The sequence below is a fragment of the Muntiacus reevesi genome, chromosome 4 (genome assembly GCF_963930625.1).
Source record: "Muntiacus reevesi chromosome 4, mMunRee1.1, whole genome shotgun sequence".
In the NCBI taxonomy this organism is placed as follows: domain Eukaryota; kingdom Metazoa; phylum Chordata; class Mammalia; order Artiodactyla; family Cervidae; genus Muntiacus; species Muntiacus reevesi.
The window spans coordinates 38,058,872-38,085,159 of record NC_089252.1 but is presented as its reverse complement, the minus strand read 5'-3'; the positions used below and the strand labels follow the sequence as shown (position 1 = coordinate 38,085,159).

Sequence of the window (26,288 nt, the reverse complement as noted above, 5' to 3'; positions counted from 1 at the left end):
ATTCTTTGGCATTGCCTTTCTTAGGGATTGGAATGAAAACTGATTTGTTCCAGTCCGGTGCCCACTGCTGAGTTTTCCAAATTTGCTGTCATATTGAGTGCAGCACTTTCACAGAATCCTCTTTTAGGATTTGGAATAGCTCAACTGGAATTCCATCACATCCACTAGCTTTGTTAGTAGTGATGCTTCCTAAGGCCCACTTGACTTCACATTCCAGGATGTCTGGCTCTAGGTGAGTGATCACACCATCTTGATTATCTGGGTCATGAAGATCTTTTTTGTACAGTTTTTCTGTGTATTCTTGCCACCCCTTCTTAATATCTTCTGCTTCTATTACGTCCCTACCATTTCTGTCCTTTATTGTGCCCATCTTTGCATGAAATATTCCCTTGGTATCTCTAATTTTTTGAAGAGATCTCTAGTCTTTCCCATTCTATTGTTTTCCTCTATTTCTTTGTACTGATCACTGAGGAAGGCTTTCTTATCTTTCCTTGCTATTCTTTGGAACTCTGCACTCAAATGGGTATATCTTTCCTTTTCTCCTCTGGTTTTTGCTTCTCTTGTTTTCACAGCTATTTGTAAGGCCTCCTTAGGCAGCCATTTTGCTTTCTTGCATTTCTTTTTCTTGGGGATGGTGTTGCTTTTTGTCTCCTGTACAATCTCATGAATCTCCATCCATAGTTCATCAGGCACTCTGTCTATCAGATCTACTCCCTTAAATCTACTTCTCACTTCAACTGTACAATCATTAAGGATTTGATTTAGGTCATACTTGAATGGTCTAGTGGTTTTTCCTACTTTCTTCTATTTAAGTCTGAATTTGGCAATAAGGAATTCATGATCTGAGCTCACAGGTTTTGTTTTTCCTGTGTAGAGTTTCTCCACCTTTGGCTGCAAAGAATGTAATCAGTCTGATTTTGGTGTTGACCATCTGGTGATGTCCATGTGTAGAGTCTTCTCATGTCTTGTTGGAGGAGGGTGTTCACTATGACCAGTGCATTCTCTTGGCAAAACTCTATTAGCCTTTGCCCAGCTTCATTCTGTACTCCAAGGCTAAATTTGTCTGTTACTCCAAGTGTTTCTTGACTTCCTACTTTTTACTTTTTTTACTTTCCTACTTTTTACTTTTTCTGTATCTTGGATACTGTAAATGGTGCTGCTACATCACTATATTGCAATGCTGTAGTGGAGTGCATATATATTTTCAAATTAGTGTTTTTGGTTTTAGTGGTTCTTATTTATGCTCATTCCCCCCTCAGATAGCATGTGTATCTCAACAATCTAATTGGTCCACAACTCCTGTAAGGGCTATATTGTGTCAGATATTTCTTGGGCATTTCTCTCAGAGCTAACATAATTAGGACCTATGGGAAATTATTAGTAGATAATTGTTGAGTCGAATATTAGTTTACAATTTTTTCTAAAAATACCTCAGCAGTGTAGCTCTTCATATAAATTTCAAAAGTTCTTTGCAAACATAATTCCTCTGAGCCATTTAATAAGCATAAAACAAATGGCAAAGTAAGCCTCTTTTGCAAGATATTCCCCGAAGAAGTTCTATAGGCTTAACAGTTTTCATAATATGTAGTGAAATGTTCAGCTTAATATACTCTGAAATGCCAAAACTATCAGGATTTTTTTTTTCAAACGGTGACAAAGACATAGGTCATGTTCCTTTCAAAGTCTTTCAGTGTCCAGCAAAGGGACCCATGTGGCTGTCTGAAGCAAGGACTTGGGTAAAAACATAATGGAGAGAATTTTTTTTCTCTCTAACAAAATTTAGAAATGATACTTTCTTCTCAGACTATATGGAGTATGTAATAATTATAAAGTATTAAAACACAAACTCCATCTTCAATATTGAAAAGCTGTGGTTTCTGTTTACATAATTAGAGGAATTTCATAGACATGAAAGAGTAAAGTTTATGGCAGTTTGTTTTAGCCAGAACCGTTGTAAGCATCCAGCATTTCATCAATAATTTAATTTTTAGCATGTGTTCAAAATCCAAATGTGATTGTCTGTTATGAATAAAAAGACAGTAAAAGCTCTGATAAAAATGGAAAAGCACTGAGCTGTGACCCCATTAGGTGGTCAGAAGAGGACATTTAGGGAAAGAGCGTCACTCAGTGGAGCAGATGGGAGTCTGTGAGGTACAGACACAGCAGAGGTTACAACGGGGATTTGCAACCAGGATAGAAACGTAAGCTGGATTTAGGTGTGGTTAGGAAGTCAGTGGGGCTTCCCCAGTGGCTCAGCAGGAGACTTGGGTTTGATCCCTGAGTTGGGAGGATTCCCCTGGAGGAGGAAATGGCAACCCACTCCTGTAATCCTGCCTGGAGAATCCCATGGACAGAGGAGCCTATGTGTGATTTAAATGTAATTGTGTACTCTTGAAGTCTGATTAAATAGATGATGGAGTTTAAGAAGAAATGAGTGAGAAAGGCAAAAAGTAGAAAATCATCTGGCACGTTAAACTCACTAAGTCTGGCTGGGAAAAAAATGTTCAAATTTGGAAGACTGTGAGAGTCTTTCAGTCTTCTAGGTCAGATCAGAAGTGAACTGAATAAAGCACTTCTTAACAGGCTAACCTAAAAGAGAATGCTTTTCCCTCTTTTCACTGTCATATTAGAATTGAGTAACTTTGGGTTGGAGGGGAGAAGGAGAAGAATTCTAAACTGATAAAGTGACAGGCAAATCAATGAATTATTGCTGACTCATAGTAGTTCCCCAAATCAGCTGAAAGGTACACATCCGTGTGTGTGTTTTAATAGATACAACCAACAGAAAATGGAAGAGAACTTATGGTCTGAACACAACCTAGTCAATCTCTTACCAAAATCCAAAACATCAATTCCTCAGTGACTTATATTAGGACCCAGAATCTATAGCACATAACATTCACAATGTCCAGAATATGATACAAAATCTTTCTACACACATCCAACCAGGCAAATAGAACCAATTTTCAAGGGGAAATGATGCCAACCTCAAAAAGGAATTATTCGACAAAGACCTCAAAGCAGTGATTATATCAATGCTACATAAGGTTAGAGTAAACACACTTGAAATGAATGTAATGACAAAAAAAATTTCTCAGCAGATAAATGGAAAATAGAAAAAGGAACCAACTGAAAATTACTGAACCGAAAAATACAATATCAGAAGCAAAAAAAAATAAATAAATAAATGGATGGACTCAGTATCAGAACATAGATGATAAAGGATGAGTAACCTTCATTAAACAAAATAATGAAAATTATTCAACAAATTAAATAGAGAGATGAAAGACTGAAAAATAATAACAAAAACAAAACACCAGTGTCAGGTAGATAACTTCTAAAGATCTAACATAGAGTAATAGGAGTCCCATATGGAGAAGAGAAAGAGACTGAAACAAAAAAAAATTTTTGCATTAAGACGTGGCTGCAGATGTCTCTGGTGTGCTGGGCCATCTCCCAAGAGGGAGGCCAGGACTATGTCTAGAAGCTCTACCCAAGGTGGCATGTAGGAGAGCACAAAATGGGAAAATTCCCTTGCCCGCCTCCCCCCCCCGCCCCCCACCTACTTTTAGACCTTTTTAAAAGTATGAATGCTGATTTTTGTCTGGGAAACATTGTTGAGAAGTTAGCCTTCTTGGGGCCTGAAGTTTGTCAAGGTGGCTCAAGATCTCCAGCCCGCTACCCTGGTGGTTGGGGGCCATTATCTCCAGAGATCACGTTGAACCATGAGTCACTTTGCAAGGAGACTGTGCTTTTGCTGTTATTTCCTGAAGGTTGCAAGACACATGTCCAGCGACCTTACCCAAATGGGTGATTTCTCAAGAATTGTAGCAATAATCAGAAGCCCTCTCTAGGCATCAAATGTAACACAAGTTTCCTCTCCTTTGACGTCTCCATCACCGCAGGCAGATCAGACAAGAGTTCTTTCTCTCTGGCATTTCATCCCCACTTTATGTTAGTGAAGCTGCTTTGATAATTCTTCTTACAGAACCTGGGGCTTGTGACTTCAGATCGTTAGCGCTCCAGAGAGGAACCCTGACCCAGTGGTTCCATTCATCTGGGACCCCAAGGAAGGCTGAAGTAAAACTTCTTTTCCCCTATCATGTCCCAACAGGCTGTCTGTCCAAGGACTCCAGGAGCCTCTGTGAACCATTTCTGTTACTGCTGCTCCCCAGTGTTGGCTGTGACGCGGCCCCTGGAATCCCAGCTACAGCCCACTCAAGAGGCGAGGTGGCGTGCGCCCCTTCACACCAACCTTGGAGTCCCTGACCGGGGAACCGTGGGTGCTCTGGCTTCCTGGGAAGTTTCACGTGAAGACCCAGTCTCTTTCTGGGAATTTCCTCAGTAAAAATCATCATTTTTGCACAGGCGATATTCTTGACTGTCCTTCTGGGCAGGCTCACAATCTAAATGTCATCCCCAAGTTTCCTGCTGGGTACCACTTTCCAGGCAGGGGCAGTGGGGGCGAAGCCTAGCTGTCTCCCAGGGTCCAGTCCCGGGGAATCCGGGGCACATGTGTGGGAACCCGAGCTCAGAGCCCAGGCCTGAGTGTGTGTCATTGTTTGTTTTTTTTAACAGCTTCTTTGAGGTGTCACTGACATATGATAAACTTGACAGCACATATTAATATTTAAAGCTACAGTCTGATGACTTTGACTGTATGTATCCATCCTCGCAATCATCACATTCAGGATAAAGAACACACCCACTACCCCCAAAGTTTCCTCCTGCCCCTTTGCAACTCCTCCTGCCCACCCCTCCCTGAAACACCTCACACTGTTACAAAGTTGAAGACAAAAACAGGAAACAGGAAAGCGACTCTACCCATTGGACAAGTCGGCTATAACCCTGGCTCCAAAACAAGGTAAGGAAATTACAGACCGATTTTTCTTTTGGACCCAGATGTGAAAATCTTCAATAAAATGCTGGTTAGTTGAATTCCTCAATTAGGGAAAAAATATGACCAATTACAATTGCACCCCAGACTCCCTCCTTTTTTTTTTTAAATTCTCCTGTGTGTTATATATTTTTCACCAAATCTTTGTTCATTTTCCAGTTTTCCTTCCAATTTCCCTGCAGTATTCAGTTTGGCTGATACTCTCATTTTATCCTGACATTGCCCTAGCAGCTTGGCTGTTTTCTCATAAGCTCCTGGAGGGGAAATGTGTCCTGGAGGAAGAAAGGATGCTGGTGGGTGGCAATCACCCAGATTTCAAAATGAAAGGAGCAGAGGAGGAGGGAGCTTGTGTTCAATTCCAGTTTTCTTAGGTCCTTTTATTGCTTGTCAATCTCGTGAATGGATCTCAGGAAATACCACTAAAGGACCTGGTATAACTTCACTTTGTGTCAAAGCTCCGGAATACAAAGGCTCCTTCTTTGATCTGGAGGTTAGGGCCCAACAATTCGGGTTACTAGGGTAAGGTATTTGTTTTCTATTCCCCCCATCTGTGCGGCTGTCTCTAACATGATTCATAGTGTTGAGGACGTGACACATGGTGAAATGTCGAACATCCATTTATCAACAAATATTTATCAATTAAGTGTGAACTCAATTAAGGGTGAACAGTGTGTGAAGATGAAAATGAAGACAACGCTCTATTAAAATTGCTTGCATCAAGAAGCACGCCTTGTTTGCTGTGTGTGTGTTCCGCCGTGTCCAACTCTTTGCGACCCCATGGACTGCAGCCCACCAGCCTCCTCTGTTCATGAGATTTCCCAGACAGGAATACTGGAGTGAGTTGCCATTTCCTTCTCCAGTTAAAACACCATAAAAGCAAGGGCTACGTTGCAGTGGGCTAGGAAGGGATGGGAAGACTTTAAGATCTTTGCAGGATCTGCCATGGCAGCACTTGAGGAATGACAGCCCAGCTTGCAAAGCGCTTTCACTGGAGTAACGGGAAGGTTGGGGATGGGGTGAGTGGGGCGTGGACACAGTTGACCTAAAAAAGCTGCCTATGGAAACAAAGGGGCCCCAGTGTGGAGTACCCGGAAAGTCTGCAAAGTGGGCTGGGCCTTCTCATGGAGAACCTAGAAAGCTACCTCATGCCCGTCTCCAGCCAATCCCACCACAAGAGGCCACCACTCTGATGTCTGTGGCCACGTAAGGTAGGTGTGTGATTGATTAACCTTGTACTATTCTGCCAGTTTTGCAAAGTGGTTCTCCCATCTCACACGCCCACCAGCAATGAGAATGCTAGTTATTAACAGGGATATTCTTGTGTTTACGTAGTGCTATTACACTGTAGTTTAATTATCATTTTCCTAAGGGCTGATAGTGTTGAGTACCTTGCTGTGTATACCGACATTTCTATACTTTGGCAGAATGTTAGTTCAAGTCTTTTGGCCGTTTGAAAACATGAGTTGTCTTTTATTTTTAATACTTAAGTATTAAGTATTTTAATACTTAAGTCGGGTCTTGGTTGCAGCACATGGGGTCTTCATTGTGTCATGCAGGGTCTTTCCTTGCAGTGTGTGGACTCTCTAGTTGTGCTCTAGCTTAGTTGCTCTGCAGCATGGGGGATGTTAGTTCCTGAACCAGGGAACGAACCTGTGTCCCTTGCATTGTGGATTCCTAACCACTGGGGAAGTACCGCCCCCCACCCCATTTTCTTTTTTAACTCTTGAGCTTTGGCAGAGTATGTTAAGAGTTTTTTACACAGCCTGGGTGTAACACATGCATTTCACACACACACACACACACACACACACACACACACACACACACACCCTTTTCTCTCAATATGTGGCTTGCCTTTTCATTAATGGTTGTTGTTATTCAGTTGCTCAGTCCCGTTCAACTCATTGTGACCCCATGGACTGCAGCACGCCAGGCTTCCCTGTCTCCCAGTTTGCTCAAACTCATGTCCATTGAGTCGATGATGCCATCCAACCATCTCATTCTCTGTCCCCCACTTCTCCTCCTGCCCTCAATCTTTCCCCGCATCAGGGTCTTTTCTAATGAGTCGGCTCTTCGCATCAGATGGCCTAAATAATGATATATTTGCTTAAAATCTTGTGGATTCAGATTATCAATTATTTCCTTCTATGGCTAAGTGTTTGCTGTCCCATTGTACTGTGACGTGGTGAGGGATACATGGTAGAAAAGCCTGTTCCGTTTGTCATCTGAGGACACGGAGCCAAGAACCACAGCAAAGCCCACTGCTGTGCTGTAATAAACACGTTGTACAAATGCAGAGCAACTGCTGAGAATGAACTGTTATGGCATAAAAGTTCATGAATAAGATGACAGTGTGTAGAGTCCACATGTGATTATTAGTTGCTAAAACTCAGATGAACCTTTGGTGATGGTCCCCCCCTCCCCCAAGATCTGTCTGGCCCATCAGGAAAGGTGTCATTTCCTGCTGGGAAGATGAGACAAGCAGATCTGGGGGGCCCCCAGCACCCCAGGAACTCCAGATTCTTTTCCATCTGCTCGTGTGCTCTGCTGTCAAAGCCCATTTGGCAGAGACCTTTGGAACTGAGCTAATGTACTTCGTCATTTGTTACAGCCAGCCAGATTCCAAATTGATCTAGTGGAAGAGATGGCAGCTGGGCTCAGGCAGGATGAGGCCCTTCCAGGACAGCCAGCAGAGAGAGCACACACTCCCCAGTTGAGAGCCATGGGAAGGGAGAGTCTTCAGAGCCACTAACCGGGAGCCTGGGATGACAGCTTCATCAACCATGGAGCAGGAAATGTGGATTTAATTTGCATCCCCCTAGTGGCACACGAAGCTGAGCATTTTAAACACATGGTTACTGGCGATTTGTGTATTTTTCGTGAAGCATCTATTCAAGTCTTCCCCCATTTAAAGAAATTAGGTTGCCTGCCTTTTTTTTTTGGTGAGTTCTTAATATAGCCTGAATATCAGTCTTTTGTTGAATATATGCTTTACAATTATATTTTTCCCAACCTGATTTTTATATAATAATCTTGTACGCCATGACCTTGCTAAATCATCTTGTTAGTTCTAATAGTTGAAGATACCTTAGGCTTTTGTATATAAATGATCATATTATTTGCAGATGGAGACTATTTTATCTCTTCTAATCTTTATGCCTTTTTATTATCTCTTTTTCTTGTCCTTGGTGTACGGTAAAATGCTGAGTGTAAAAAAATCATGAATGAGTCAAATATTCTTTCCTGTACCTATTGAAAAAAAAAATATATATATATTTTAAAAAGGACATATTAAAAGGCAATAACTCAAACAAGTTTAGTAAATATCTTTGCACAAACATCCACCATTACCCCAGTGCCTATAACATCACTGTTTATGGTAGGTGGCAGAGCCTCGGGCTCAAAACACAAACTTTCTGACTTTAAGGATCCTTTTCTTTCACCAGCACCATGGTGTCTTCAGACTAGTTGAACACAAGAAATCTCATGATAATGCTTTTGGATTTTTCCTCTTTATTTTTATGAATAAAATGCAACATACATATTATACTTGGCAATGAAACTGACAGGATGAAAGAACATTAACTCTTGAGATGGGAGACAACATAAAAAATTGGCATCCTAGTGACAACATGACTTTTCAATCAAATCACATCCTTTCTAAGAACAGCTGGAAAATACCTGAAAGAAAAGATGTCATTTTTAAATTAAGGTAGTGTGTGTGTGTACAACTGTTGAAAAATGTTTGAAACATTTTAATCCATGTCATATTATTTTTTATTAAGTGACATGTTTATGAAAAGAAAAAGAAAAAAAAAGAAAAACAGCTGAAAATGCCAGACAGAAAATAGAAACTACACAGTCCCATAATACATATTCCTTTCAGATGTGTAATACATTTATGAAAAACAGTTGAAATATGTTTGATCGAAAGAAGGGGCGCTTTAATCTCACGTGACTTTCAGTCAAGTGCACCGTGGGGAAAACAGTTGAAAATGCATGAAATTTGATGAAGTGAATTCCTACATTTGAAAACCTGTGACTCCACAGGGTTAAACACACGAGACGATGACTAAAGGACAGACTCTCTCAGCCTCTACAACACACATCACAATTACAGAGTATTTTTGGTTTTAAAGCTTTTGCTAAAAATATTTTACATCATTAAATGCATATTATTAAATGTACACTGAAAGCTAATTGAAGTGACTTAAATAATAAGATCAGGGACCATTTGTAACAGAAATTGTTAACGTCCGTCATTTTTCCCCCCAGGAAAGACAAGTGAGGTAGTTTATATTGTATATACATTGTAAAGAGATTAATATTCCAGTTTGTTCAAAGATCTCCCCTTGAACTCACTGAACTCAATGTTCAGTGACCTGAAGAATCATATCCTCAAGGGAGCTGTTTAGCAAAGGGATCTTCTTTTGTAGACTGGAGGCAAGAAGGAGCCCGTTCTAGGGTTTTTTTCTGAATAAGCATTCCTAAAACGTTAACTTTCTCTAATGCTCTCCTAGATGTCATTTTCCTAACTGCATACCAAGAGCGCATGGGACAAGGCGAGGTGGAAGTTACCAAGAACAGAATTTGAAGCCCAGGGTCTGACTCGTGTTTGCAGATACACTATTTGTGTTTGCCTTTACACTATTCATTTTTATAGATGACTGTAACTACTGCAAAAACAACTCTTCATAAGGCAAAGATAGTTTTTTCAACACTTAGGTGACTGGCATTTCTGAGTTTTAGTTGTACGGGTTTGTTTATTCATTAAGAATAAAGTTAAGTTAAAAAAAGTAATAAAATCAGTAAAAAGAACTTCTTTAACTTCACAAAAATTAGATTGTGTGTCTACTGGAAATTCTTTTCTGATCAGTTAGTTAATTCTATGACTAAGAATTCAAGTTACACCCAATATATGGGTATTGACATGGGCTTCCATATTATATAGTTATTTTAAAGTTGTCACACATCCTTGAAGGCAGTGAGGTGATTAATTTAAGATTACTGACTGGGCTGAGCCTTTGACATCTAAAGGATGTCACATCTTATGCACATCAAATGCAGATAAGAAATTCAGAAACTTAATTTTTTTTTTTACCTGTCATCTGTTAACCATTTATTTAAATTTAATGACTAATGGGGTAAATCTTAAGACCTTTAGAATTTTTCTGTCAGTGTTAATGTGTTTTCAGTCAAAAGAAATAAAAATTCTGAAACAAAAAATTAAAAATAAAAAATTGGCTAGGTTGGTGAATTTTCAAAGCACAACAGAATTTATTCTAAATGAGAGGAAATTCAGTTAAAAAATAAGTAATTGTTTTAATATATACACAGAAGTGTAAGGCACCTAATCTGAAGAACTTCCTTGTATGTGGGGATCAGTTACAGCCATCTATGTCTTGGAACTTAGCAACTAATACATGGGAGTAAGATGCTTACTCCTGTTGTTTGAATTGCAAGAATGATAACTGTATTTTCTCAAACCCTCAAAGTTCATTATGCAAACTCACATGCTGTCAATTAGGCATACATTGAAAACTTCTGAAATACAGGAATAAATATAAACCAACAGAATGCATGTTTTTCTTCCACTGGGTTTTCAAGCAAAGGAAATAAAAATTCTCAAATAAACAAATAAAATGAATGGATATTAGTTTTCCACAAAAATGTAACAAAGCTCCAATGGCCAGGAACGTTGAATATAAATCATGGTTTTATAGCCATCAAGGCATACTGAGCATGGAGAAGATTTCTTCCATAATATAGGCTTAAATTATCATCACATTATGTTTTGAGACTTGGTAAATAGATAAAGGGCTTCCCAGGTGGAACTAGCGGTAAAGAACCCACCTACCAATGCAAGTAGGTAAAATGTTTTCTGCATTTGTGAGCAACTTTGTCTATTGTTTGAACTGCAAGGGAGAGTCATTCGGATGTTAAATTTCATTAAAACTCACATGAGCTCGTCAAAATCTCAAGCTGTAGATTCTAATCCAAAGCACACATGTGGGATAAGTGAGACCTCTATCCCCATTTCTATATGCTGCAGTCCCCAGAGGAAAAGCAGGGCTCCCTGATCTCTCAGCACATGTCAGATCTGGTCTCAGAATCGTGGAGAACTGTGCTTTCTCACCAACCCCAGGCCTGGAAAAATGGCTTCGTGGGCTTCTGGAAGCGAGGCAGTTTTCAGGTCACCCAACATGCATCTGATTCTAAAGCCTGATGCTAATCCACGGGGCCTGGCCAAGTCTATGATGGATGAACACAAACAAAATCTGTTTTTACAGCGTAGGAAGTCTGGATAGAATGGTATTTTTCAGCACTCTTGGATAAAGAGCAGTTGGATAAAGGCAGTTCTGCATTTGAACACTGGGGCTGCAGAAGTGATTATCTACAGTCATGAAACTTAAAAAATGATCCGTTTGGGGAGGAAAGACAATCTGGGCCTGGCACATGGAGAGCTATTCACTGAGCACCATCATGATGATGAGAAACAGAAGCTCCAGGACTGCTGACTACACTGAAGGTTATGGAAGCACAAGAAAAGCCTTGTAAACCTGACCTTAACCGTGTTCTCATAACAGAGTAAGCTTTAAAAGTATCCGTTTTCAATAGTCCATGATGGGGAAGTGTTCACTTGCACCAGAAAGCAGACAGTCACAACACAGTACAACATATGTAACAATACAGTGGTCTTTAAACAGAAGTTCCTCCTCCTCCAATTCAGGAGCAAGTCAGAGTATAAATATTGTATGTGTGACTTTGGAAACAGAGTCTCTTTGGAAAGGAGATCTAAATTACTGTTCAGAGAAGAAGTTGTTGTTTTTTTCTGGCATTCTTGTTCAAAAAGGTCTATATATATATATATATAAAACATAGGTATAAAAAAGTCTCTTCCACCTCTTGTGTTTGCCAACATTTGCTACGTCGAGAAGTGCCTCTTATCCCCAGGTATAAGGACCAAGCTCATTTCTGTTGTGAGTCAAAGTATCAGAAATGATGAGAGCTCCATATTCTATGCTGGCCTTTCTTCTGGAAGGATCACACCCTCTTTCCTTCACTCTTACCAAGGAACCACCATGAGACGGCTTCAGCTCAGATGGTCAACCAGCTCCTCTTCCACGATTCATGCTGACAATTCCGGGAGACACCAGTTGGGCTGAGAAACACCGAGAGGGTCTAGGGACAAACATGTTTTTTCCCTACTGAATGTAGGACTCCTTGGCGTGTAACACATGGTAGCTGCCATCTTGGGGGGTGACTTCAAACATTCTGTTGGGGTTTAATCACCCATTCTGCCTGGGGATTCACATGATATACATCCAGTATATAAGCATCCGGATCCAAGCAGTGCTGTCCTAAAAGAAATGAAAATCGGAGAATGTTTTCAAAAGGCCACACTTCTGTGCATGTGCATAGTTGTGTGTATGAGTGTTGCAAGACTCAAATAAGACCAATATAGTTCTCTCAGCCAAAAGCAGATTCAGTTCAAAGTTTCCAGCACAGCCAACCTGCCTTCCCTCCCTCTTTCCTTTGTTTCTTTCTGACTGTGAAGTACTCTAAATAAACCCCATGTGACACTGTGGGAAAAAGAAGACTAACCCCAGGAAAACTGCTCCCCAGATCACCACACCAATTAGAAAAATATGGCAGGAACCTGTTTCAGGCATCAACTCATTTATATGATAATGATCACTGATGATCATTTATGTAACAATACATGTCCTCTAATTTTTTTTTTTTTTTTACAGATAGTAACTTGACCAGGACCAAGGATGAACATGAAATTTTATTTTAGGAGTGGTCATTTCATTTCTCCTGTGGGCAGAAGATCTGGAATTAGCAACGGAAAGATCATTCCATGGGGGCAAATGCATTTGAAAATTCTTATGTACAGTATGTTTGAAATGTCCACTAAAGTCTCAAACAAAATACCAAAATTTCATTGCTTGCTTGACTCTTTCATTCAGTTCTCAAATATTTCTCGAGCCATTATGGTGTCGAACATTATTCTACGGGCTGAGGCCACAGCAATGCATCAGATAGGTAAAAATATCTGCCCTCTTGCTTATGTTCTAAAAGTCGTAAAAGGCAACTAGCAAATAAGAAAGCATGATGGGAAGTGAGCCCGATGATGATAAGAACGCGAGAGAACGAGAAAGCCGGGAAGGCAGAGAGAGGATCCCGACCAGGAGCCTCTCACTGAGAAGCTGATACAGCGGCAAACACCCGCCAGGGGAGGCAGTGAGGCAGGGCCATCCGAGGGAGGGCGCTCTGGGCCCGAGTTGGAGCAGAAGCGAAGGCCCAGGATGAGATGCGCTGGTGAGGATGTGAAGGTGGGTGTCGAGGTGGGTCCCTTGAAGCGACGGGAAGGATAAAAAGAAAATTCTGTCCCGCGCATGTGCCCTTGGCTCCCTCTTGCCCCTCACAGTTGGAATGAAATCCTTGTGCTCCTATTCATGGCCGGTGCATCCCTCCTGCTCATGAGGACTGTGGTCATCGTCCCCTCTGTCACCAGCTTTCCCCTCCCAACCCCACCATTTCTCTCTGCATAAACATTTCTGTAACTCCGCTCATCTCCACACAACTCTCCACCCCTGCCAGTCGACTCCCCTCAGGGGAAGAGGATGAACCTGGGCTGGGAGCTGAACAGGGAAGTTTAACCAAAAGGATGTCAAGACTCTGAAAGTGCCACAATTTCTCCTTTCATTTGAGTAAATCTCCAGACACACTCTAACTTTCAGAGTCATATTTAAAAGACTCAGAAATCTACTCCACATCAGCTACAATATTTACATGTACATTTGGAAAATATTTTAGGAACACTTTTTTAGGAAAGTTACACTATTCTTATGTGAGATTTTAAAAAAACTCAGATACTTTTGATTTTGATTTTGTATCTAAGAAACTTATAAGTTTTTATTAACACAATTGGTTCAGTGGCTCAGTCGTTTCTGACAATTTGCGACCCTATGAATGGACTGTAGCAAGCCAGGCTTCCCTGTCCTCCACCATCTCCCAGAATTTGCTCAAACTCATGTCTATTGAGTCAGTGATGCCATCCTACCATCTCTTATTGACACAGTAATAGCATCCTGTTTCCTTTAGAGCATTACTCAGAGGAATCAGCAGATTACTCAGAGTTTCTCCGCTCCAGGAGATGGTGAAGGACAGGGAAGCCTGGCGTGAGGCAGTCTATGAGGTCACAAAGAGTGGGATACGACTTAGTGTCTGAACAACAACAACAGAGTAATCAGAGCGTGTAGGAGTACAAATTATTGACAAATGCTTACCTATATTGCCTCCAATTTCATATAACCTTTGGTTCTGGATCTTTATGCATTCCGATGAACCATGACTGAGAAAAGAAGAAAGCGATGTTATTTTAACCCTCTTCAGAGATTCTGAGGTAAACCTGTGGATTAAGTAACCATAGCAGCAAACAATTGATTCTGCCTTGAGTGGAATACACCCCACAAATCACGATGATGACTGAAGGGAGGATAAAAGCTTTTTCTGGTCTGACACAGTGAAGCGTCTGAGGCAGAGAGGAAGATGGATGCAGCCGGGTTCCACAGCCGCCCTGGCCTTTCCATCCACGACTGTCACACTGTCAGCTGCACTCGAGAGGGGACACCGTGGCTGACACATCAAGGCTGGCCGAGGAGCAGCTGGGCGCTTCACACTGCCTTGTCACGGGCCGCATCACTCTCAGTTCAAAAGCAGTCCAGCCTCATTTCTGCAGTTGTCAAAAATCGAATGGGGTTCTATCCTTAGCCCATGCCACATTTCTAAGCTTGCCCAGTGCTTTGCAAACTAACGCTGACTTTGTTGTATGTCTCTGCCCGATAATGAAAGCAAGTCAGAGCAAATAATTGGCCAATTTTAATTTTCCACCCTGGACTAGGCTGCCAGGATAGAAGAGTCTGGAAAGGCCACTGCTGAGTTCCGGTTCCTTGAACTGTCAGCCTGGTTACTTACAGACTATCCTCTGGTTACAGACTATCCTCTCTCTCCACTGTGAGGGAGAAGGATATGCACCTCTTTGTTTAATGAAACATTTTATTTGAGATAGTTGTAGATCTGTATGCAGATATAAGAAAACATACACACATCCTGTGTACTTCTTCCCTGGTTTCCCTGATAGTAAAATCTTGCAATATCCAAATGCGATGTCACAACAGAAGGGCCCCATGGACTCAGTCAAGCTACCGTGTTTCCTTCCCCACATGGTCCCCCTAGTTCCCACTGATAGCCCCACATCCCACCCCTGTGTGGTGTGTGTCCATTATTTACCATGACTTAATGTTCTTTAGGGTGACTTAAGGCAGACATGGCTCAGACAGTAAAGAATCTTTCTGCAATGCAGGAGACCTGGGTTTGATCCCTGGGTCAGGAAGATCCCCTGGAGAAGGGAATGTCAACCCACTCCAGTATTCTTACCTGTCGAATTCCATGGACAGAGGAGCCTGGCAGGCTACAGTCCATGGGGTCACAAAGAGTCGAACACAACTGAGCAACTAATATCTTCATACTTTCAAGGCGGACATGCAAAAATATTTTGTCAACATCACTCTGATCCTAAGGTTCACTGATAGTAGGTTTTATGACATTCACTCCACTACATAAACTGTACTTGTTACAGTCATGTTAAAGCCCAATGGAGGCTGGAATAACAATATTCCTGGAAATCTATCAAGATATATAAAAACTAACTTGCTAAAATTTTTATCCAAATAATAAGTAAAACTCAATGAGTTATTGAAGCCACCAAGACAGAAAATCTGCCTATTTAAGAATCTCAATTGTAGAAGTTTCTTGGAAGAAAAAAAAAGCTTTTGTTATTGATAACTCTATGGTATACTTCTTTCTCTACTGTTGAGTCTTTACTCACTGGTGAAGTCCTTAAAGTAACAGGTGCTAATTTTTCAAAAAGGTCAAATTTTCAAAGAAAAGATTTACTCATCAGATAAAGGCCCATCTGCCTTACAGAGACTCTCACATCTACTCACCTGTTCTCACATTGAAATTTTGCCAGTATGTCTCTGACTTTGGTTTGACCGTTGAGTTGAATGGCCATGGACACCTTGGAGAGAAGGGGCGCGTGGACCCTTATGACGCCCTCTGGCACGTCGGACTGCCAAGGAGGAAAAAGGCAGCACGTTGTGTCAAACTCAGCGATTGCACTTAAGAGACACGGAAATAGGTGGCATTCCAAATGAGGGGAACGTGGAAACATTGATGGGGATTCAGCCAGAACAGAAAACTGCTGCCTTTCTTACAGGAGATTCGATAATGACTAAACTTAACCTGGGGTTTTACTTTTGTTACAGGCTTACGTCTCACTATAACGCCTTAAAATCACAAGAGAGGGGACTTCCCTGGTGGTCCGATGGCCAAGACTCTGCGCTCCCAACGCTGAGGGCCCACATTCGATCCTTGGTCAGGGAACTAGACCCCACTTGCTGCAACTAAAGATCCTGTGTGCCCCAACGAAGACTGAAGAGCCTGCATGCCACAACTAAGACCCAGTGCGACCAGATAAATAAATAAATATTTTGTATAAGTCATGAGGGAAGTGAAACTGGGTTGTGACAGAAATCCAATGTTTTTATGGGTGCATTTTCTTGAACAATGTCCTAAACAGGCCTACTTGAAGCAGGATTCTGTATTTCAATTTTTTTAAGAAAGTCAACCTTCTGAAAATTTAAGGATCTGTTTGAACATGGGCCCTTCAAATATACCTGTTTCTTTAGTCAGCAGCAATGAATGGTCATCCCAGATTGCATTCCAGATGGGCACCGAACTCGACCCCTCAAAGTGTGCCAGGAACACTGTGAAGGATGGAGTGTGGATGGCTGGGAAGGTGTGCTGCTCTGAAGGGCCCTGGGACCTCAGAGCTCCCGTCTACATGAAATATTCAAAGAATGGTGCTGTCTAATGAACAGTAAAGTCTGTTCTGTTCTAACTGGATGGAAAATTCCCCTTGTTTCAAAATTTTGAGTGTTTTAAATATTAATTATCTATTTAGAGATGGACAGAAATAAATACATTTCTATTTGAGGATCTGGCGATACCTCAGGAAATCGTTTTAAACAATCTGTGCGTTATCAAAGGAAGGTATTTGTTGATGTAGAAGGTCCATGTGAATTGACTCACTATATCCCCTAGAAGACATATGGGTTGAATTGTGTCCTCCCAACCCCATCAAGTAAGAAGCCCCAAGGCCAGGACCTCAGAATGTGACCTTGTTTGGAAACAGGAGTACAAGTGCCCTTCATCCAAGGACCAGGGTACTCCAGTGACGGCTGTCCTTGTAAGAGGAGAAGACACACACACGCACTCACACGCACGCAGGGTGAATGCCATGTGAAGATGAAGGCAGAGACTGGATGATGCCTCATCCACAGCTAAGGAAGGCCCAGGACTCTCGGCATCACCAAAAGCTAAGAATGATGTCAGAATCACATCCTCCTTTCACAGCCTTCAGAAGGAACCAACCAGACAACACCTTGGTTTCGGAGCTTTAGCCTCCAGAACTGTGGGAAGTAAATTCTATCACTGCAATCCACCCTGTTTGTGGCACTGTTACTGCAGCAGTAGGAAACTATTTTTAAAGGATCAGTTCTTACAATGCATTTCTACTATTACTAATAAGAACCGGGACAGCGTGCTGGGAATGGCCAATGCCAGGGGTTGGGAGCTGGGAGGGGGCAGGGAGCTAAGAGCACCCTCCTAAAACACTCTCTGGGGCACCTCATGTCCCTCCCCTACCAGCGCTCCCCAGAAGCCTCTTAAAATGAATTCCACACTCCTGACATTATTGAGACTGTTCTAATGATCACAGGCTCCCTCTCACTTTCCAGAGTATTCACTCTTGTGAACAGAGAACCCCTAGCCACAAATCCCAAGTCATCAGTGAGTTGAGTCCCTATACCATTCCTTCACATGCTACACTGAAAATGTCAAGTGTGAAGGGATATCATGACCAAAATGAGACACAGATAAGGTAGATACAGCCAAAGAATACTATGTAAGGAGTCAATAACTAGGGAGGAAAGGGAATAATTTGTTTTCTTACCATTCTTCTTGTAGAGGGTGATTTTTGCAGTACCTTTGATGTCTTGGGGCTTGTAACCTGAAAAAAAAACCATATTTAATCTTTAGAATTGATGTTGAGAAAACACGTACAGGCTGCTGCTGGAAGCATAAACTGGTACAACCTTTATGGAAAACATTTTGGCAATATTTACCAATTATAAAATATATTCACTCTGACCCAACAATTCCACATCTATAACTTTATCCTACAAATAGTCTTCATTTGTAAGAAATGACATATGTGCAAGTTTATTCACTGATGCATAAACTTTAATAGCAAAAGGTTGGACACAATCTAACTATTCAACAATCTGGGAATATTTAAATAAGTTAGTGTGTCTTTGGAATATCATGCAAAAGAAGCAAAGAGGAAGGCTTTGTGGACTGACGTGGAATAACCACTATGATTCCATACGTCATTAAAGACGATGCAGGACAGAGTTTCATCTACATTACCATTCATGTGAAAAAAGTGAAGACCACCTCCTCATATTTGCTTGTATGTCACAGCACCCCTCTATAAGTAAATATACCTGTGTGTTCCCACGCACACACGCTGTCATTGGTTATATTACTTGTCCTCAGGAGGGGAAGTCAGAGCTGACTAACTTTTTTCTATAGTTTCTCCCCTTCCAGTGTTTTGAATTTTGTAAACTGTCAATGAACTATCAGTCTAAGTCAAGAAGTAAAAATATGGTATAGTACAAGAGAACCAAAGAAAGACTATTTCTTCATCTTTAAGTGCTTGCTTCCATGGTATTTATAACCTTTTAAAATTCTACTTAGTTCTATTTATAATTAAAACACTAAAGCAACTGACATGTATAAAGCATCACACAGTTCTTTACACCCACATCATGTGAGTTGATGCTGATGACAACTCGGTGAAATAGGTAGGTATTATTACTTTTCCCCCCAAAGTGAAAATGTAAGAAAATTGAGGCTCAGAGATAGACTTAAATTTGCTTGGGCTCGCAAAGCCTGACCTGACCTCAGATTCAGCTCCACACACATCATACTAACACCATTAAAATTTTCCAGAATGAAAATGGCAAAGAGGAAGAAATCTAGAAGTCTGTCCCTCCATAAAAGAAATGAACAAACTGGAAAAACCTGTCACTGTCAACTTCTTCAGAACTCCAGAAACTAACCCCAAAGTGGCAACCAGGGGAGTCCTTAAGTAAGAAAAACAACTGAGTCTTGATAAGAACGGTGAACTTCGTGGCATTTTAGCTTACACTTTCCCATCTCTGCTCCACAGCTCAATGACAGCCTTGAAAATAAGTGCCTGCATTCCTGGTGCAGGTACCGAAGGGCGTGGAAGGGACCTCATTTACAAGGAATTCTAGTTATTTGTTCCCTGGAAGACTGGCTGGCCTTTATCTTGTCTGACTTGGAACCTGACCAGTGCTAAAGTGGTGTAATGTTGAAAACATTTATAGGCAAATGTTTTAATCACTGCTGCCTGATGCAGTGCACAAGAGCAGGGGAAAACATAAACTAACTAAAAATCTTGGGAGGCAAGCCTAGAGAACTAGATGCTTTGGGGAGTAGGGTTTTGAAAAGCTCCAACATATTCCTGAGAATCTAGAAGGTCATGTGCATGCTCAGGGTTGTGCACATATTCAGGAAACACCTGAAAAGAACCTAAGTGCTCACCTCTGGCTGACCTTTAAGCTCTGTCCAAACAGGAACTAAAGTTCAGGCCAAGTTGTAAGCTGCCTGGCTGAATGCTGAAGGTGTGTCAAGCACCCAAACACAGAGCTCATCTGCAAAGCCTGGGAGATATTTTTGGCTCCAGGTATCTAAGAAAATCTCTGTGCAAACACCAGCAAACCGCCAGGCTTTGTTGGAACAGAGACTTCAGTAGCCACACAAAACAAAGAATAGAGACATAAGAAAATTGGTTCAGCAGAAAAGTCATTAACAAATATATAACAGCTATAACAAACAGCAACCCTGGGGAGGGGGAAGAATGTGAAGTTGATCTAAGAGACATCTGTAGAACAGTGACAGCAGAATCTATTCTTAAGTACATATAAAACACTGTCCAGGATAGACAGTATGTTAGACCACAAAACAGGTCTCAGTCAAGTTTAAAATATCAAAATAATACAACATATGCTACCTAGCCACCATGGAATAAAATTAGAAATCAATAACAAAAGGAAATTTAGAAAACTTATGCCTAAATAACCAATGGGTCAAAGGGAAATTAGAAAATAACTTGAACAATAACAAAACAGTACACCAAAACTTACTGGACGGAGAAAAAGTACTGAGGAAAATTTACAGAGGTAAATGCTTACTCTAAAAAAAGACCTCAAATTAGTTGCCTAACTTTCCATCTTATGAAACTAAAAAAAGCCAGCCAAACTTAAAATAAGCATAAAGAAGGAAAAAATAAAGATCTGAGTTTTAATAAGGGCTAGAGAAAAGCAAAAAATAGAGAAAAATCAATGAAACAAAAGTTGACTCTTCAAAAAGACCAAAGAAATTGACAAACCTTTGGCTAGATTCACGAAGAAAAAAAGAGAAGATTCAAATTATTAAAGAGTATGAGAGAGAACATTAATACAAACCTTACAGAAATAAAAAAGATTATAATACTATTAATATGAACAATTAGTATTTCAACAAATTAGTTAACTTAGATGATATAAAGTCCTAGAAACACACTATCAATACTGACTCAAAAAGAAACAGAAAATCTTGAATGGAGCTATAACAAGAACTTAAGTTAGTAATAAAAAAAAAATTCTTACAGAGAAAAGTCCAGGACCAGGTGACTTCACTGGTGAATTTTACCACATGTTTAAAGAAATAGCACTTTTCTTTCTCAAACTCTTCCAAAAAATAGAAGGAGGAATCACTTTCTAACTCATTCTGTAAGACTATTATTTCCTAATTCCAAATCCAGACAAAGACATAACAAGAACAAAAAACTAAAGGCCAATATCCCTTATAAAAGTTGGCGCAAAAATCTTCAACAAAGTACTTGCAACTGAACATAGAGTTGCCATATGACCCAACAGATGCCCAAGAGAAACGCAAAATAAACAAACAAAAAAAGTGAAATAGTGATACATGCTAACCTTGAAATCATTATGCTAAGTGACAGAAGTCTCATACACAACAGGCCGCATACTATATGATTCGAGTTACATGAAATGTCCAGGTAGATAAATTCATAGAGATAGAAAGTAGATGAGAGTTTGTCAGGGATCTTGGGGAGGGGAGTAGTGAGGAGCGAATGCCTAACTGGTATGGGGTTTCTTTTGGGGATGGTAAAGATATTCTGAAATTAGATAGTGGTGATGTTGCACAACACTGCAAATTATATGAGAAACAGATACTAAAAATTACACATTTTGAAATAGTTAAAATGGCAAATTTTATATTATGTGAATTTTTTCTCAATTAAAACAAAAAATTTCCCCCAGATTTAGTATGTTGGTTATACTTGATCTGAAATCACTTTGCCTGTACATAGTGAGGGAATGCAGCCATCCATCCTGACTGTGATAGATCAATTAGCAATACCTCTACCTTACTGCCTCGGGATTCACTATTTCTTTCCTTGAATGAACTCTCCTTTCCTTGCTCCCTTTAGAATGCTATCCACCCTTCAAGGTGCAGTTCAAATGCCACTTTCTCCATGAAGCCTCCACACGCTCCGCGTTGGACACACTTCTTTCTCCTCTATGTGAGCCCCAGCCCGCTGCCTGCACGACGCGCCTGACATGGAATGCATATTCATGGCTCTTGTGTATACTTCTCTATCAGGTTATCTCTCTACTGAATACACATTCCTTTAAGGACAAAGTGAGTTTCCTGTACCTCTGGATCTTCCTCAAGGCCAAATGCTATGCCTGACACTTGCGATCGTCCTCAGAGATCTTTAAAGCAGTAAGGATAATTCTTCTAAAACCTGTTCCCATTATGCATCTCCACGCAAACAACTGTGCTAAGGCAAAAACTCTTTGAAGTGCAACAAATTACACTAAATGACTTGAGGATTAGATATCCTTTCAGCATCCAATCACCACGGAAATCTCAGTCTCTAGCTATTAGATACACTGACAGCTGGACCACCCTTAAATCCAGTTCACAGGGATTAAAATGTTGACTCTCAGCATCTGTAAGAACCATTTGCCCTTAAGTACTTGAGAGAATATTAACGGAATTATCTTTATTAATATTAATGAATTATCTCTCATGATGATAGACAGAATTCAAAAACTTCAAGCAAGAAGCACCTAATTCAACAGAATGGAAATACCACAGCACTCTGTCATGAAAGCAATTTCCAGTGTTTACAGTCACAAGAGTGACACTTTGTGAGAATGTAACAATTCTGTTTCTAAATGACAAGCTACTCTGTGCATCACTTTGAGACTTAAGAGCCTGGGTGGTCAAGATATTTGTGCATTTATTTATTGTCTCATTACCCCTCGTTCTATGGTCTTCCTCCTTAGCAGCTTTTTGACACTTGGGAGCGGCTTCTTTAACAACATGGTGGCTTCATTCATTCTTCTGACTTGAGCGATTAAGAAAGATGGAACCTGGAGAAGAAACAGGGCTTGAAGAGAAGGGAAACATGTGGGTTGACCCTCCCTGGTAGAGTCTGTCTTCAGTTATGTTCACTCCTTCTGGCCACTCAGTATCCAGGAACCAGGAGCTGTGGTTCTGTCCTCGTAAAGATTAGGAAAATCTATTAGGATTCCTGTTTAAAGGGAAATATGTTTGCGAGCGAGCAGCCCTGTGGAATGCGAAAGACGCCACCAGGAGCCCGGGATCAGGTCTCCCATCTCCCCCTGTGACTGAGGCCACTGCTCGCTCACCAGCCTTTATGTTTCCTGGATGCGGTGGATGCAAGAGGAACATCCAGGGCATCACACTGGTACTCACCGTCCACAACATCTCCTGGTACTTGAGCATCAGACGGATGATGTGGGCAGCCGTGTTTGCTAAGAGCAATTCTTCACAGTCAGAATGTTTGCTTCTACTGAAGAAAAGATTGGGTGCCATGATGGTAGAAATGTTCCATATACTCATGCGGTTTTTTGATTCATTGGCGATGACTTTATTGAAGAATGTCATGAGGGCCTAATAAGAAACAGCACGGTGTCACACTAGTTGTAAATCATAAAAAGGCACTGCTGATTACTGTCATGCATTTCTATACCCATTCACCAGGCCTTTGGAAAGTGGTCAGAACTACAGAAAGGCTAAATGTGTCATGTTTCTTCTTTAACTGCTTGAAAGTGTGATTGAGAAATGTGAAGAATTTATTCATTTCTCTGCTTCATAAAAGTAGTTCCATTTTTTAATAGAATTTTTCATATTGGGATCTCTATAAATAATAGCTTGCATTTTCTTATTTTCTTTTCTCTTAAGCAAGTTTGACAGATATTAAAATTAAACAATAAACATGGGAGAAAAAACACTACAGCTCAAATAAACATGAAATGTAGTTTTGTTGTGAAGGAGGAAAAGTAACTCACTCTTAATTTAACGCAATATTGTTAAAAATTATTTTCTGTTTCCTTGGGAAAGAAAAACACATTTTAAAAACTGAGTGTTAAAATAAATAAGTTATGATGTAAATAAGTTATGGGGATATAGCACATAGCATGATGACAATAGTCAATAATATTGTATTGCATATTTGAAAATTACTAAGAGAGTAAATCTTAATAGTTCTCTCAAAAAAAAAAAAAAGATTTTCTGTAACAGTGATGGAGGGTAGCAAAACTTACTATGGTGATTGCTTTGCAGTGTATACTAATATCAAAACATCATGCTGTATATTTGAAATCAATATGTTATATGTCAAAATGAAAGTCACTCAGTTGTGTCCAACTCTATGCAAACCCATGGACTGTATAGGGGTCCAGACTGTATAGATTCCCCAGGCCAGAACACTGGAGTGGGTAGCTGTTTCCTTCTCCAAAGGATCTTCCCAACCCAGGGATGGAACCCATGTCTCCTGCATGGCAGGTGGATTCTTTACCATCTAAGTCACCAGGGAAGCCCAAGAATACTGGAGTGGGGAGCCTATCCCTTCTCCAGAGGATTGTATGTCAATAACTCAATAAAAAATTTAAAAACAAAGTGATTAAAAAAAGAAAACAATTTAAAGAATAGCAATGACAAAATGAGTATCTAATTTCTAAGTTCACAAATATGTCAGTCAAAAAGCAGAAAACTTTTATTTTGGAGGTGTCATTTTTCTGCTGCTTTTCAATTCTGGAGTGTTCAGCAGACCGACGGGAAATGCTTATACGCAGTTGCTCTCACCATTGAAAAAAAAGAAAGCTTGATAAAAGTTTGGCTGGGCCACCAACGTATAACAGCCTACCAGAACTTTCTGAAATTCACCACATCTGAGGGTTGAAATCCTAAAAGGAGATGCTCTTCAGTTTTCCAAGTTTGAATTCTGTACAGTACATGTAACATATGCACATACCTAGTGATCACAGCTACTGTTTATTTGTGGGTTAACTGAGAGCCAGGTATTATTTTTAGTACTTTACATACATCCACTCATTTCATCATCACCCCAAACCCTGGGAGGTAGGTACTATTATTTAATATTAATATTGTTTTACAGTTAAGGAAAGTAAGGGGGGGAGGGACTGAGTAGCTATGTCCAGTGTTACATAAGTAAATGGCAGAGTCAGGATTTGCCCAAAGCAGCCTAACTCCTCAGCCAGAGCTCTTGATTTGCACAACGCCCTAGGTTCATCTTCATTCCAGTCACAATTTACAGTGGAAGAGAGAGAGAGTGAAGAGGACGTTCTATTAGATATGGGCTGAATTCTTCAGTCATTGCTACATCCTCAGTGATATGAAAGGGGAGATGACATTTTGACCCAGATATCTGATACCAAATTAATTTTTTTGGATAGAAAAAAAATTGTTCAGAAAAACGAAAGAAAGCTACTAAATTTCCAGCTTTTGGAAAATTACCAAATTGTACTAGAAACAGACATTTGTATGCCTCTGCCTATTCCTCGTCTTGGGTGGAGGATGTAATACAATTGGCAGATGGTTTCACCAGAGAGGAGAAAAGGTCCTCACCAAGCTGAAATGTCTGACAGGAGGCAGCGCGAAGGATCAGCTTTGTTTTCAGGATCGTGTTTACTGGCCCCCGAATGACGGGCTCTTTCCAATTCATCCTCACCTCAATTCACTTAAAAGAGCCTGAGCACCTGCTGTACTTATAACCGATTTCCTACTGTATGCAGAATCAAGATCAAAACAGCAACAGAGACCCTGATCTTTGCAAACATAAAGAAATGAATCTGAAAGAAAAGGAGGAATATTCTGGATGGAGACCTATGGAATATAATTCTACGAAATGTTCTAATAAAGGAGAAATAAGTTCTCTCAGCTTAATTTTCTTAATCTGGAAAAGGACACGGTCCAATCAGGAGATCTCTAAAAATCTGATTCTATCATTCTTTAAATTGAATTATGGTTAAGACGTGAACATTCTAGAAACTTCATTTAAATCAGGGTTTCATCTACTTCTGATGTTATTCCATTTAAGCCTTCCATCTTGGCTTCTTCCTACTCCTAACCATAGCCCAGTGCCTGGCACATCATAGACACAGTTTCTCTTAATAGGTTGAATGAATGAATGAAACGGAAACGTTCAAAGAAGATTCTGGGACTCACATTCTTTCCTGGCTTCCTCCGGAGAACAGGAATGGGTGTCAGGAAAGGCAAAAGGCTTGCTGCAGGCTCGACTGGTTGATAAAAGTTTGGCTGGGCCACCAATGTATAAATGCCTATCAGAACTTTCTGAAATTCACCAAGAAGGTTGAACTCCTAAAAGGAGATGCTCTTTGGTTTTCCAAGTTTGAATTCTGTACAGTATATGTAGCATACACACAGTTTTCATTTTTCCACCTGGGCCGTTTCTTCTGACCAGTAAGAGTTGATGGCAGACCGTGAGGTTGATACAACCTACCTGGGCTGTGTCCCTGTTGGCATCAGGCAGTGCCATGACCATGAGGTGTAAGGCTTGAAACTGGACTCGGATGTGAGGCCCTCCTGACAAGAAAACAGAAACAAGCACCACGTGTTGAATAATGCTAATGCATTCTGACAGCATCTCTTGCTAACTAACACCTGGGGGCACAGGAGGGGCCTGACAGCTTTCAGTGGGAAAGACTCGGGTTTCCTGACCAAGAACGTGAGTCTGTTCACTTGGATAGGAGATGGGCTCTATCAACTCCCTTTCAGCATCCCAGAATGCCAGTGCTGGGGCAGGTGG

General features: G+C 40.6%; 1 protein-coding gene across 2 annotated transcripts in view; it reads right to left on the bottom strand.

The window, feature by feature from the left end:
• Positions 1–8,409: 8,409 nt before the first annotated feature.
• The window catches only part of ARHGAP28 (Rho GTPase activating protein 28), a 138,000-nt gene continuing 120,121 nt past the window's right edge, over positions 8,410–26,288 (bottom strand). For both annotated transcript variants that reach the window (XM_065932550.1, XM_065932551.1), the window contains exons 13-19: positions 25,983–26,065; positions 22,913–23,110; positions 22,453–22,566; positions 17,982–18,038; positions 15,913–16,037; positions 14,194–14,258; positions 8,410–12,258 (exon numbers count right to left, since the gene is read on the bottom strand). In XM_065932550.1, coding sequence (XP_065788622.1) covers positions 12,164–12,258; positions 14,194–14,258; positions 15,913–16,037; positions 17,982–18,038; positions 22,453–22,566; positions 22,913–23,110; positions 25,983–26,065 — 737 coding nt within the window. In that variant the 3' untranslated portion in view covers positions 8,410–12,163. The remainder of the gene's footprint in view (positions 12,259–14,193; positions 14,259–15,912; positions 16,038–17,981; positions 18,039–22,452; positions 22,567–22,912; positions 23,111–25,982; positions 26,066–26,288) is intronic.